The sequence below is a fragment of the Telopea speciosissima genome, chromosome 5 (assembly GCF_018873765.1).
Source record: "Telopea speciosissima isolate NSW1024214 ecotype Mountain lineage chromosome 5, Tspe_v1, whole genome shotgun sequence".
Classification (NCBI taxonomy): Eukaryota; Viridiplantae; Streptophyta; class Magnoliopsida; order Proteales; family Proteaceae; genus Telopea; species Telopea speciosissima.
Window position 1 is genome coordinate 128,609 of NC_057920.1, and position 15,079 is coordinate 143,687.

At 38.6% G+C, this 15,079-nt stretch overlaps 1 protein-coding gene across 1 annotated transcript; it reads right to left on the reverse strand.

The window, feature by feature from the left end:
* Positions 1 to 1,968: 1,968 nt before the first annotated feature.
* LOC122662513 (probable LRR receptor-like serine/threonine-protein kinase At4g36180) lies at positions 1,969 to 5,623 on the reverse strand. Its single transcript, XM_043858166.1, has one exon. It carries the CDS (start codon positions 5,407 to 5,409, stop codon positions 1,981 to 1,983), a length of 3,429 nt encoding a protein of 1,142 aa, XP_043714101.1. The 5' UTR covers positions 5,410 to 5,623; the 3' UTR covers positions 1,969 to 1,980.
* Positions 5,624 to 15,079: the final 9,456 nt, after the last annotated feature.

Here is a 15,079-nt window from a genome sequence, read left to right on the forward strand (position 1 = left end):
TGAGTTTGCTCTGGCCCATGATTTTTGAACTCAAAATCGGATCCAATCTTGTTCGGAATCGATTGCAATAACCTAAGAATTGGCTCTTTCTTTTGAAATCCTAGCAATTTGGTACTGAAAACCCTAATATTGGCCATTGATCCCAAAAACACTAGAAGTGGTGGTGGTGGTGCTAGCGCTGGTGTGGCTGGGTTGGTTTCGGGTGGTGTGGTGGTGATGAGATCATTAGGAGAGGAAAAGCAAGAGTGAATCAAACATAATAGAAATCACCTCATGAAATTGAAACAGAAATCATATGAAATCAGAATCCAACAATCCAGTTTCAATAACATTGTATTTGCCCGTTGATCTGAAAATCCAGTGATTTGGTCCCAAAAACCCTAGAATTGATCGTTGGAAAGTTGGAAACAATCATAATCAAATGCAGTCAAGGTCAATTTTTGAAACAGTAGTCTAAGTGCCCAATTAATTCATATTTTGATTTGGATTCAGATTGGCTAGTCTCAGTTGGAATTGGACTGATTTTTTCTTGAAATCTAGAACCATTGTTATACTATCCGGAATTTATCAGATTCAATTTCTGTATGAATGAATGCCTGCTTTGGAATGACATTGACTGGTTTCAATTTGAATGGGTTAGTTAGTAGATCTGTTTCCAGTTTTTAACACCTATGCCTTTGCTTTCCTGCTCACAAGTCCGGGTTTTAGGTATTGGTCACCATGGATATCGATATGGTAACAATACAGATAAGCCGGTATTGACCAATTATTCCTTATCCCAAATGACAACGGGTATTAAGCAAGCGATACTGATACCTAAATACATGGTCCAATCTCCTCTCCGTGGGAGATTCATTTACCTAAATAAGGTCTTTCTTTGGGTTTGATTTGGTTTGGTTAGGCTGATCATCTAGAGGATCTGAAGGTGTGAGTTTTTTTCTTTTTTGGGAGAAAATTCTGTGTCTGGGAGCACTCCCATGAATTTCTCTTTTTCCTCCTCATATGAAGACATTTCTATCCCTTGTTTTGAGGAGATATAGACACATGAGAGTATTAGCGTAGACCACACTTCCAAACAAAAAACTACTTCCCTCTCTCTCTCTTTATTTATTATAAACTATCCCTCTATTCAGTAGTTAACAAAATAGTAGAAGGAATCACACAACCCTCCAACCCTGTTTTTTTTTATTATTATTATAAAATCTCCCCTTTATTCACTAGTTAACAAAATAGTAGAAGGAATCACACACCCTACAAGCCCATCTACGTGTTTGTCCACGGAGAAATCTTACGTGGCAACATAGCAATCGAAACGTCGTCCTATGTGGAGCAGTAGCTTTTGTCCGATAGCGTCACAGATCCCTCTGACTTCTGCCTTTTTCGAACAGAAACACACATGAACACTCGTCAGAGGCTCCCCAGCCTCCAGGGTTTCGTCATCTGTCAGGCTCCCCAGCCCCAGCAGGGCCCTCACTCACTCACTCAGAGAGTCACAGACTCACAATCACTACACCATCAGAGCACCTAACGGCTACTTTCTCCTAAGTTAGTTTTGAGAGACTCCCCTTCCAACGTGTTTATAATCAGTTCACTTATTTGTTTTTGACGGGAAAGAACTCGAAAAATGGTGGGCCCCACTCAGCAGATTCTCGTCCACTTATATCAACGGTCAACCCCCATTCCCAGATCGTTGACTGGATTAATGGACCCAGGCTGGCCCCACCATCATCTACGTCGATTGCTCCGGCTCCGGCTCCGGCTCCAGCTTAGGCGCCGGCGAGGCAAACCAGAAGAATGAAATAAACCAAAGATGAACAAAGAAAGAAAAAGGAAAGGAATGATGCTTTCTGTTTGTTTCTTCTTTGGAAAAAAATCCAATGAAAAATGAAGAAAAATGTGAAATTTAGTCATTGATCTCTCTGGACAATACTTTTCTTGGGAGGTGGGAAGATACACCTGAGCGGTGAGCGAATGCTTCTTCTATAATGCCGGCGACGGCTGAGAGGTGGGATCAGCAGAGGAGGGAATATCAGGGCCGACCCTACAGCCTTCAAGCATGAAAACAATGTCGGCCATGGACGGCCGGTCGAGTGGATCAGGTGCGGTGCACAACAACCCTACCTTAACCCCCAATAGGAACTCTTCCCACTCCGATGACTCCGGATCAATCTCCAGAAGTCCAGGCTCCAACAACTCCGATATCTGACCCCTCTGCAACTGCCTCTTCACCCACTTCACTATGTCTTCATCCTGCGTAAACATCACCGGTCGTCTTCCTGTCAATAGCTCCAGCAACACTATCCCAAAACTGTACACATCTGCTTCTCTGGTCACTTGCCCCGTCAATGCCGCCTCGGGGGATACATACCCGAGTGTACCCACCGGTGTTGCAGATGTCGATGCTTCCGCCGGCGTGGCAATGGTGAGTCGGTCGAGCCCGAAATCGGATAAGTGGGCTTCGAAGTCGGCATCGAAGAGTACATTCTGGGGTTTGACATCGCTGTGGACCATAGATGCCGTGTGCAGGAAGGCTAGACCACGGGCAACTCCAAGGGCAATGAGATGCCGCATTGGCCAGTTAAGGACATGGCCGTCCTGGTGTGATGCTTCCTGCAACAGAGTTGCTAGGTTTCCGTTAGGCATGTAATCGTACACGAGCAGCCGGACATCCGGTGGGCCAGCGTAGTATCCTCGGAGAACTGTAAGGTTCCTGTGCTTCACCTTCCCCAGCGACTCTGCTTCTTTTCTGAATGTTCCTTCGTCAATGGATCCATCAGGAAGGCGACGAATGGAAAGCACCGTACCGTCCTGAAAGCAAGCCTTGAACACAAGCCCATACTTTCCCCTGCTCAAGACATTCTCTTCGTCGAACTGTCTCGTCGCCTCAACCGTCTCTGCGTATGTGAATTTGTTGTTAAACATCACCAGCTTTGGCCCTCCATTCCCACTGTCTCCGCTACCACGGCCTCCCTCTGCTGTTCCTGTTCCAGAGCTAGCACGAGCTGGACTCCTTTTCTTCTCCCCATTGCCTCCCTCTCGGAGCCATTTCCGCCACCGCAAGAGACTGAATATGTAGCAGCAGCAAAATAATGCTGTACCGAGAGCTCCGGCTATGGCAATAACTACCAATAAGATCAATCTCTTCTTCCTCTTGTTCTCTTTGGTTACATTCTCACATGTCCCATTCAATGGCTTCCCGCATAAACCTTTGTTGAAAGCAAATGCAGAAGGATTGAACCTGGAACCCAACATATCTGGAATCTCTCCTTCAAGATGGTTTCTTGACACATTGAAGCGTCTCAAGCCAGAGAGGGCGGTGAGATTCTGTGGTATCATACCACTCAAGTTGTTGACAGAGAGGTCCAGCACGGTCAGGTTTGTTAAGTCTGAAAGAGAGTCTGGTATTGTACCGGAGAGGTGATTATTATTCAATAACAGTGAGTTTAGAGAAGAACAATTGGAGATCTCAACTGGGATTTCACCAGTCAAACTGTTGTGGCCCAAGTCGAGCTCCCTCAAATTGGAAAGATGTGAGATATCGGCTGGGATTTGACCAGTTAAACCATCTGAATGGAGCTCAAGGACCTCAAGATCAGAACAGTTCCAGAGCTCTGTTGGAATCGAGCCGGAAATGTGATTGTTGGATAGTGAGAGAACAGTTAATGATCTGAGAAAGCCATAGGTTGCCGGAATCTCACCAGAGAAGACATTGGATGTCAAGTTCAGATATTTCAAACTCAATAAGCTGCTGAAACCTTCAGGGACATTCCCAGATAATGCATTCTCTTCCAGAGCAATGTGTTGCAGATTAGGCAAGCCTGAAAGTTCCAGAGGTAACTCGCCGGAGAGATTCTGCCGGCTCAAATCCAGAATCCTCAGTTGCAAAAGGGATCCAATACTCGTTGGAATCCTCCCTGAAAAGCCATTAGCACTCATATTAAGAACCAGCAGCTCTCGCAAATCCCCAATGTTGGATGGAACTTCTCCTGATAATCTGTTATCACTAAGGTCCAAAGTAGTCAGATTGCTCAACTGGATGAGCTCATTTGGAACGTCTCCTGTGAGGATATTACGTCCCAGATTCAACGTTTCTAGCCCCTGAAGACTTCCGAGACTCACTGGAATGAGACCCGAGAAAGAGTTTCCCCCAAGAGACAATACCTTCAAACCCCTAAGCTCTCCCAAAAGTGCAGGAATCTCGCCGGTGAAATGGTTCCCTTCAAGATCAAGAACGCTTAACAAACTGCATTTCTGAATCTCATTGGGGATATCACCGTGAAGTGAATTATTTGCCACTCTAAGCTCTTCCAACATGAAGAGGTTACCGATGCCAACTGGTAGAGTGCCCGAGAATGAGTTCCCGGAAAGATCGAGCATTGTCAGTGTGGACACATTCGTCAACCAAGAGGGGAACACGCCATTTATCTGATTCTGCTGAAGATCTAAAACCTGCAAAACACTGAAAAATGTTGCTTCCGGCGGAGAAACAAGACCCGTGAATGCGTTAAACCCAAGCTGAACAATCCTTAACGATGGAGGATACGCAGACACATTGTAGAAAGCAGAAGAGGGAATTGGACCAGAGAGATTATTATGTGAAAGCGAAAGCACTTGAAGTCTCGGAAGCGCCCCGATCGCAGTTGGGATCAAACCTCGAAGCACGTTGCCTTGAACGCTCAAATGCATGAGCGAGGAACAGTTGGCAAGCGCCGAAGGCAGAGTTCCTTCTAACAGATTTGAATCCAGCCATAGATACTGCAGCTGCATTAGCTCTCCAAAGGTTGATGGAATCCCTCCTGTGAAGCGATTAAAGGAGAGGTTGAGGAGCTGAAGCCGAGAAGAGGCAGAGAAGTTACGGGGGATCTCACCGGAGAAGGCATTGGACGAAAGGTCTAGGTACCGGATACTAGGAGGAAGATCAGCTGGAATTCCACCGGAAAGGAGGTTGTCAGCTACATTGAAGACCTGAAGATCGGTGAGGTTGGCGATCTCTTGTGGGAGACGGCCGGAGAAGGAGTTGTACTGAAGGAAAAGGGCACGAAGTTGGGAGCATTTGAAGATGGATTTAGGTATAGAGCCATTGAAGTGGTTGGAGCGCAGACTAAGCTTGCGTAGCTCCTGAAGATTAGAAAGGCTATCAGAGATAGGGCCAGAGAGCTGGAAACGAGGTAAGCGGAGCTCACGAACACGGCCATTGTAGCAGAGGATACCACGCCAGTCGCATGGAGCGGAAGGAGTGGATGAATCCCAGCCGGTTAAAGCACCAAGTGGGTCTTTCAGATTAAGCTTGAAGGATGTAAGAGCTTCAATCTCTGCTAGAACAAGTGGGCTTCTTTGAGCGTAGCAAGAGAAGAAAACAGAGACAAGCGTCAAGAAGAGAAGGAGAATAGTAGTTGTAATCGTCGCCATGGATGATAATGACAGCTTTCTCTCTCTCTCTGAGTCTCTGTGTTTGGGTTATATTTGTGTGTTTGGAAGAAGTAGTGCGTTGTGGGGACTTGGAGCGTCTTTTACAAATGACAAGTTCTGAGAATGGGTTTGCCTGAGAACGTTTGCAGAGGAAGACAGGGTCATCTCCATGCGTTGCAAACCCTTCTTCTTCTCTCTCTTCTCTCTCTCTCTCTCTCTCCTCTCTTTTTCTCTCTGAGACTCTTAGTTTAGGCCTTAGAGTGGTTCTTGGTAGGTTGGGGCTTGGGCTTCCCTCTTCCCCAAATCCTTGTTGTAGAAACGAGAAAGGCTATACCTTGACAGGTTAAAATACTAAAAAAAGAAGAAAAAGGGTTAATGCCTTAATGGTAGGGTTGTGGTTCTCTCTTAAAAATTAGTCTTAATTAAGTTGGTAAGAGGTCATATGGATCTTATAATTATAACCCATTAACAGAGATGAGTTTCCTAACCTTTTTACCCTTTTCCCCTCCTCTCCTTTCCTCTCCTCTCCTCTCCTCCTCCATTGCAGCAGCTTTGCTTGCCTTGGAACAGTGCAGTAGTGTTCAGAGCTGTACTTTGGTTGGGCTTTGGCACTTGTTTTTTTTTTGGTTTCTTTTTATTTCTCTTTTCCAGTTACTCCTCCTCAGCCCTTGTTGGGGAGTTGGGTGTTGGCCTTTCTCACAGATTTCTTTTTTTTCTTTTGTTTATAATCATCAAACCACGGTGGACAGATGGAACCCCTCTTTCCTGTTGCTCCTTCAAATATTTTTTTCTCTCTCTTCTGTCTTTTTATTAGTTTTTAATGAAGGGCTTACCACTTTACCCAGCATTAGTCTAAAGTGCAAACTGTTCTTTGATCTAGTTGTCTCACCAATAACAGTAATTATAAGTCAGTGTACAGTACACACTAAAGATCATAGGTATCGGTATTGATATCGATATCGATATTTGTATCCAACTTAGCTGATATCAAGCGTATTAGCTGATACATCTGATTGGTATTGATTTATCGATATCGCAATACATTCAATCTGTATTTATATTTAGCTCAACAATACCAATATGTAAGGGTGTTAAATGGAACGGTTCAGTTCAATTCGATTCAGTTCAATGCAAGTTTTTTAAAATGAAATCAAAACTGAATTATTTAATAAACAGTTTCACATGTTGAAACCAAAACCATTTATAGACAATATTGGTTTTATAAGGTTTTTTAACTTTTTTTATTTAAATGGTTACTTTTTATTACATGTCTTTTTATTGAAATAGATATGAATTGAAATCTTATATATATATTTTTTAAATAATTATTTATTTTTACTATTACATATTTACTAATTATTTATTGTTATCATTAATGGTTAATTATTGTCATTGCATATTACTAATATTTATTTTGATTTTCTAAACGATTTACCATCATTTTCAAATGTTTAATTAAATGATCTCAATTTAAAATTAAAATCGAACCATTTATTAAATGGTCTCACAGTTCGGTTTGATTTCAATTTGGCCGATATTTAGAAATTTTTTTGGGCAATTACTTAGAACTATATTAACACCATATATATGAAACTTGGATCTAGATTTGGCTTTTTCATGGATTTGAAAATTGCATAGTTTGAAATGGAAAAGTGGTGGACTTGTAGGGGCCTAAGAGACCAATTGCCCTGATCTGTAACACTTGTACGGTTATCTGGTCCATTCAAATCATTGGACTGATATAGTGTTCCCCCAAATTAACCATACGTCGGATTCAGTGGGTCACTTGAATCATTGTAGTTCTTTTTAATTTTAAACAGTGCAACCATTTTTTTATGAAATTTTGACTTTTCAATGATTTTTCTTTTTTTCAAAATTTTGATGATCCAAGTCAAATTTTGTTTGCTAAAAAGCCTAAAAGTATGCTACATTCAAGGAATGACTCCTTGTCGATCTAGGGCTTGTCCTGGTGGTTCGCTATTTTCTTGGGAGAACTGCGTCAGGCGCTTGATCAGTGGTTCAAGTCTCCTTAGCGATACCTAGTCTACATTTAATTGCTTTCCAAGAAGTGGAGCCTTTGGGTATCATATTTGATCCCTTGTGGGTCCCCTCATTGCCTCCTTGTGGGGTCCTGTTGAGGTTGATGGCCGGTGGGGCCTTGAATCCTTAGACTTCTATGTAGAGTGAGTGGGCAAAGGATTAAGCTATAAAAATCTTCTATTGTCTTCAACTTAAACACAGCCCCTTGATTTAAGAAGTGGTTCTCCTGCATCTTTAAGATTCCTTATGACCATACTTCAAAAAAATATCTCGATTTACCTTCTCAGTTTGGTGTCTCCAAGTCAAATTTTGTTTGCTAAAATACGCCACATTGATGGATGGATTGCTTAGACTTCTATGAAAAGCGAGTGGGCAAAAGATTAATCTGCAAAAATCTTCTATTGTTTTCAACTCAAACACAACTCTTCGATTCAAGAAATGGTTCTCCCGCATCCTTAAGATTCCTTATGATGATACTCCTAAAAAATATCTTGGTTACCTTCTTAGTTTGGTATCTCCAAACTCGATTTATTTAGAAAGGTAAATGAGAAAACTAGGAACAAATTGCAGGGGTGGAAGCCCAAACTCTTGTCACATGCTGGAAAATAAGTTATGTTGAAATCTGTTGCACAATCAATGAACAATTATACAACATCACACATCATGCTCCCCCCTTCACACCACATGTCTGAATTTTGATTCACCAACAGTTTTAAGTGCTTTGTATCCTTTTATAGGTTAGGGCTAAGCAAAAAGGCTATGTTAGGAATGCAAGAAATTAATGGAAACAAAACATAATAAACCTTCAAATTATGAGTCAATGTGTCTTTTGCTCTACGATAAAATCTAGATGGTGGTACGAAGCAATGAATTGAGAAAGAGAGAGAGATAGATAGTCATCTTTTGAGGGTGTAGATTTTTTTTGTGGGGGTGGGGGTAAAAGAGGGTGTAGATTTGAAAACCCTTTATTAAACTTCAAACTATATTTTGATGAGACCTGACACACGAAATTAATTGATCTGATTTGCAACCTAAGTGCATAATTATTAAAATAGATTTTATTAAATGTCATGTTCACTAACAAGTATAAACAGTCTCCATCCCCTCCTACAAGTTTATCGTTAGTTTTTTAGTTATGGATTGAGTTTTCCTTCACCCACGATGAATTAAGAATCCCCTCATCATTTCCATTGGTCCATTTGATTGAAATAGGAAAGATTGTTTTCAATCTCGTACAATAGGTATGATGACACAAAAATCCAATCACAAAATCAAATTATATACAAAAATTTTACGTGCTTTACAAGGTATTTGCTTTTTATTATCATTTTGAAAGATGTGAGGGTTAAAGAAAAAAAAAAAGTTTGTTATTAACATTGCAACCGAGAAAATCTATGTTCTGAAGCAATAGACCACGTAAATGGAATAAAACTTATACTCTGTATATAAACCAGGTAAATGCCCCTCAAACTCATGATTTTTCTCCTTCATTGTGGTCAGATCAGACTAAGTGATACTTCACCTGTTAAAGTATTATCAAAATTTTATGAACTTGGATATCCACATTCTGGAACTTGGTTTGGACCGAATCCATAAAGTTTGGCAGTGGATCTTTTATGAAAGCAAAGTCTGAGTTGTGTATTGGTTAGTTGATGAAAAATAAAAAATGAAAGACCATGAAAAGAAATCCAGAAATAAATGCAGATCCCTTATATACTTAAAAAGAAAACCTCAGTGAAGGGATAGGGACATAGGTTAGTATTTACTAGGCGCTTCTTTAACTCTATTCATTAAATTGGTGGTCCAGGACCAGAAGTGTAGGATGATATCACACCAAAAAAATAATTATTTTAGGGTTCGTTTGGTAGTATAGGGTCTATAGACTATAGATATCACACATCACAACCAACTGGATAATGGAATAAGCACCCAAAATTTAATATTGCTAAGCTTTTCCGGAAATAAATGTCATTTTAGGGTTATCAAACTTTGACTGCTTTCACGCAACAAACTCCCTCTACCATCAATGAAATGAAGAACATGTTACACTTACTTACATCTCCATCTCTCTCTCTCTCTCTCCCATTGTGTGTGAACCTGCTCACACATAAATGTTCTTTGTGATCTATTTTGCCACCATCACGAGGTAGATAAGGGTGTCAAATGGTTTGGTTTTGATTTTTTTATTTAGTTTAGGTTATAATATAATCAAATCGAAATTTGAAATTTTTTAAAACCTCAAACCAAAATCAAACTGGTTTGATTCGTTATATTCAGATAACTTTATTCGATTCTTATACGGTTTAGTTCAGTTCAGATTCACTTTATTCGGTGTAATTTGGTTTGGGTGTGATTCATTCGTTTAATTCGTTCGTTTTTACTCTTTCTTTCACATACATCACACACACATTTTTGTAAGTAATGTGGTAATTCATCTTAAAGAAAACGACCAGATCAATCATAGTTAAAGGACACCTGAGAGAGTGGTTGTCAAAGACTCAAATGACTTCAGCAGACTTTCCGATCAGTGTTTTTTGGATTTTGCTAAGTCTAAATAAAAACAAGGAAAATTTCCTATGACATCAGAATGTGGATTCCTTTCCACGTCTCCTCACATAATGATTCATGGGATCCACATTGACACATTCTTCTTAATCAATAGGTGGATCAACCACTGAATAAATTCCTCTCATATCCTCTCATTGATGGGATTTTTCACTCTGAAATCGTGGCAAATCTCTGATCCCAAGAATTTTTTTTTCTTCTACTAAAATAAATAAGATTAAAGTTTGAATTACTTTCTCTTACTAAAAGAATAAGAATAAGTACAAATTATTGGATGAAACATATAAAGTACAATGGCATTAGTTGGCCCTCCACTTTCCCAAATCCAGGAGGTTCAATGTAAGTGGTCTATGAATGAAACTCAGAGAGGGAAATCTTTCTCTGCATTTCCGCTTCTTTTAAAACTTTTGAGAGGGAAACAAGTTTATTTGCCAAAGCCTAAAGTTTGTGTTATTCCCTTTCGGTTGGTTTTTTTTTTTTTTTTTTTTCAGTTATTGCAACTCATTTTCTTCTTCTTCTTCTTTGTGTTTGTTTATTCTCTATCAGTCTATTCTCTTAAAAGACCGCAATCCCCGCGCACAAAGTGGAAAGAGTGGGTGAGTTTTTGTTTGAGACCTTTTTTGACTAAAACTATTTAAGTTTCATTATCTCCACTTTTCCCTCCCAGGATTCTCCTTAATCTGAGTATTCCATCTCTAATTATTAAATAAAAATTATAAAATAAATCATTGGTCAAGAAATCGTTGCTTGGTCATGTAGCCCTTACACCAATGTGGGGGCCAATAAAAGCACATGTAGGGGCATCAATACAGATGAGATTTTGATTTCTAGAGGGGTTGAGCAATAATTTTGCGTGCTCTTGTGTCTCGGTACAGGAGCCACACTATCAAGCAGCGTTCTTTTTCCCTTCTTAATTATTATATAGTTTCACAAATTCAATGACTTAATTTTTGTCTTTTTTATTAGTATATGCCCCCAATATGTCTATTATCCGCATGTCAAGTTTCAATTCAAACGAAATTTGCCAAGTGGTAAAATAAAACCTTAAAAATTTAAAGATCACAAAGAGAGTGTGTGGACCAAAAAATGGATGCATGGACATACAGAAGAGGGGTATACCATCACAAATGATCGTAAATGACTAAATTTGGGTATATTACATTTAGCACATTGTCAATCCAAATCATCCCTTATATATCTTATAGTTAGAATCGCTAAATCACCCTTTCATTGTTTCACATAGCAAAAATAGCATTACTCAGTCTAGAAATCTCTCTAGACGTACCCATCAAGAGGTACTTTTTTGCCTTTAGATCTAGAAGCCTTGTTTTTTTAGAGGGGGGTTATTGAGTGTGTTAGAAGGGAGGTGAAAGCAACTTATATATATTTTACAAAAAAAATTCCTATAAAATAAAATCAATAGTGGTGAGGAGATTCTTCTTTCTCCACGGGTGAAGGAAAACTTTGTCTTTACTGATGCTTCTTCAACAAGTCATTGGAAAGTGAAAATATAATAGTCAAATTAAATAACTTGTGAGTTTGCTAGCTCACTTGATCACATTATAGTTAATTAGCTCACACTTGGAGCAATTTCAAATAGATATTCAATATTATTCAAAGATGGATATGTAGAGTGTGATAGAATCATGAATAATAGATTGGCGGGTTGCCACTAAATTTCTGAGTATGAAGAGACCAATAGTATAACTCAAATAATTAATAATAACATTAGAATATACTATATACTTTAATTTTCAAATTTTATACATAATCTAATTACTTTAAGGGAATTAGTTTTTTGTCCAGAGTACCACACTCCCATGTGTCTATTTATCCCTCCTCAAAACAAGGGGCAGATGTGTCTTTATATGGGAAGGAAACATAAACTAATGGGAGTGCTGACATAGGCCACACTCCCGGACAGAGAATTTTCTCCTTTATTTTAATTGAAAATTTTAATTTTCATATATAATAAATTAATTAAACATTTTTTTTTATAAAATTACACAATTATTTGTTACTATTAAATGAAAATTTTCTTATTTTAATTTTATTTTAATTTTGCTTCAACTTTAAGTCGCAACTCTGTACATGGAACCTGACAGGGCCTAGGCCCTACCTAGGGAGTCATTTTTTGTTACTCTTTTGGTCAAATTGGGTTATCAATCCACTAAAGTAGGCTCCATTAGTGAATACACATCTACATAATAGGATCAAAATAGCTAACCATGACTCGTTTCCTTTTGGTTTAGATGAGGCTTTGTTTGTTTCTACGTAGAACATTTTCCTGGAGATATTGAATTTTAAAATAAAATTTGTTTTTCAATTTTTTATATTGCATTTTAGTAAAATATTTTCTTGCTTTAAGATCCTCATTCGACTTATCCTATTTGGCACATGATTTAGAGAGTTTCAACCGTATGATAGATTGGCTGGATTCCCTATAAATTTGTTGGCTAAATCCCATCGTATGGAACAGTAGTTGGATTTTGAAAGCTCCTCCTTTTCCAACTAGATCATCCACAAAAGTGATGTCCTTTACAAAGAATTTTTTTTAAAGTATAATAAAAAGATCATAGAATTTAAAGGGGAAAATGTCAGAAGATTTTTTGATCTTGCAATGTCTAAGAAATTTTCTTTGTCTTGTGCACTTATTTGTATGACACAAATAAATGATGTAGAAAATTTAAAACCAGGGCTCTGACCGTGTGCCTGTTGAAGAATGAGCAGGCGATTCATAGATAGTGGCTTGATTAAGGGAACCCATCAGAGCCGTAGCAAAAGCGAGTCTTCATAGGACAATTGTCACTGTTTATGGACCCGAACTTGGGTGATCTATCCATGACTAGGATGAAGCTTGGGAGAAACTTAGTGGATGTCTGAACCGACGGATGTTGAAGAAAACAAACGCACTACCAAACTACGCTACATCCCTTTTAATTGATTTACCGTGTCATTGTAGAGAATCCCCGTCTTGTTTTCCACATTGTTATTTTGATAGTTCGTCATGGGGAGATGTGAATCAAGATAATTTTGATTCAGATCTCTGGATTTTTGTTCATCCCTCATCGTAATAATATCTCGGGGTTTGCAACTGGATATATAAGGGATAGTCTGAATTCAAAAAATCATATATATCTTACCACCAACCACTCCCATGTATGTCCATGTATATTTTTTATGGTTCTAGATTTTTCAATGTTTTGTTTTTATTTTTATTTTTATATCAAGGATGAGCAAGGGACCTAGGGTCTGTCTGTTCACAAAGTTCGAAGTTCAAAATTCAAACCCGTCCAAACTACCTACCATGTGGCAGATATAGATAGGATGTCAAAACCTAACCCGAACCATTAAGGATGATCGAAACCGACCAAAAAAAACCGAACCAAAATCTAAACCATCCTCTGGATATCCAACTTGCAACTTGTTAGATGGTGGTGGAACAAAATGCACCCATCCATCAACGCTCTTGCATGAGTTTTGTTCCCCACCAAGACAACACAATACCAAACAAAACACAAACCACCCCCCCCCCCCAAACACACACACAAACAAAAAGTCCCATTAGGCAAAATGTGTTAATCGACTCGGGGGTGGAGATAGCTCTAGGCAATTATAGAAAGAGTAAGAATTGGACTATTGGGTAAAAACATAAAAAAAATTTAATCATACGATTACGACCCACTAAGAACACAAACCCCCATTGGCTCATATGGTTGAATTATTTCCTCTCAAATTTCTTCTGAAAAAACCATGCCTATACATATTCTTCGTCATGTACATCTAAAAAATACAAAATAAACTTTATTAACGAAGCATTGATTCTCTAAAAAACACAAGGGAGAGATAGACAAGACACCCGCACGCCACACAGTAGCAAGTGGCACCAATTATGGGAGAGAGTAATTAAAAACCGCCCAAGACAAAAAGCTAATATTAAGGATAATCAATTTTGTTTATGCCAGTAAGATCAACCACAAAAGCTATTTATTTGTTTAGGAGACTAATGGAAAGATTTAAAGAATGTAAGAAGGATCTCCAAATGGTCTTTATTGGTTTAGAAAAAATTTATAATAGAATCCCTATGGAAATAATTTGGCAAATATTACAGAATGAAAGTGTTGAGTAAATATATGGACATAGTTATAGATATGTATAATTGTGTTGTGAATTATGACTATTATAAGAACTGCAAGGTAGAGTAGTGAATTCCCAATTACAATTGAATTTACATTTAAGTATCAACCTTAGACCCATATTTGTTTGTGCTAATTATAGATGAGCTGACTACAGACATTCAAGATCAGAACCCTTGGTGTATGTTTTTTACTGATGATATTGGTTTGATGGATGAACGTATGAAACAAAAGCAGAAATAAATGCAAAGTTTGAATTATGCAGATCAACCCTGGAATCAAAACATATGAAGATAAAAGGATAAAACAAAAACAGAGTAAATGGTGTGTCACTTTGAGAATAGCTTAGGACTAGCAAGTATAGCATTGAATAGAGCTGATCGGAGAAAAATGATCCATGTAGCAAACCCCATTTTATTGGGATAAGGTTGAGTTGAGTTGTTAGACTTTTGGCTTATTGGTCAAGTTTGTCATTTGTAACATTCTGACAAGAAATTTTGGCAAACATACATATATTGTTCAGTTCTGGGCATGGCTTCATTATTATCTACGATTTCGGTCTTCATTGCAGCTTCTACTTCTAGGCTTCAATGATGTGCTGGGGGCAAGTAACATTCTAGGCTGGTTATGAGGTTTAGTTTCAGCCTCTTCATCATTTGTTTTGGTTGGTTGTTGAGTGAAATGCTTAATTACCAATAAATGAATGCATGATCTGGTATTCCTTCTCGTAACAAAGGTTAATAAATAACATTAATAGTTATGGCCTGGCAGTCAAATGAGGAACCTAGAGATGCAACAATGATACACACACACAATGACTGAGTTCAGCAAGGAGAATTTGGTTAAACAATATGGTGGGACTTACCCAGATAACTTCTAGTAAAAAAGAAGACAAGCCGGAAAAGACGGCCCAATCATATTACACTTAT

Coding starts and splice junctions, on each gene's coding strand:
- LOC122662513 (XM_043858166.1), bottom strand. CDS start 5,409: ATGGCGACGATTACAACTACTATTCTCCTTCTCTTCTTGACGCTTGTC.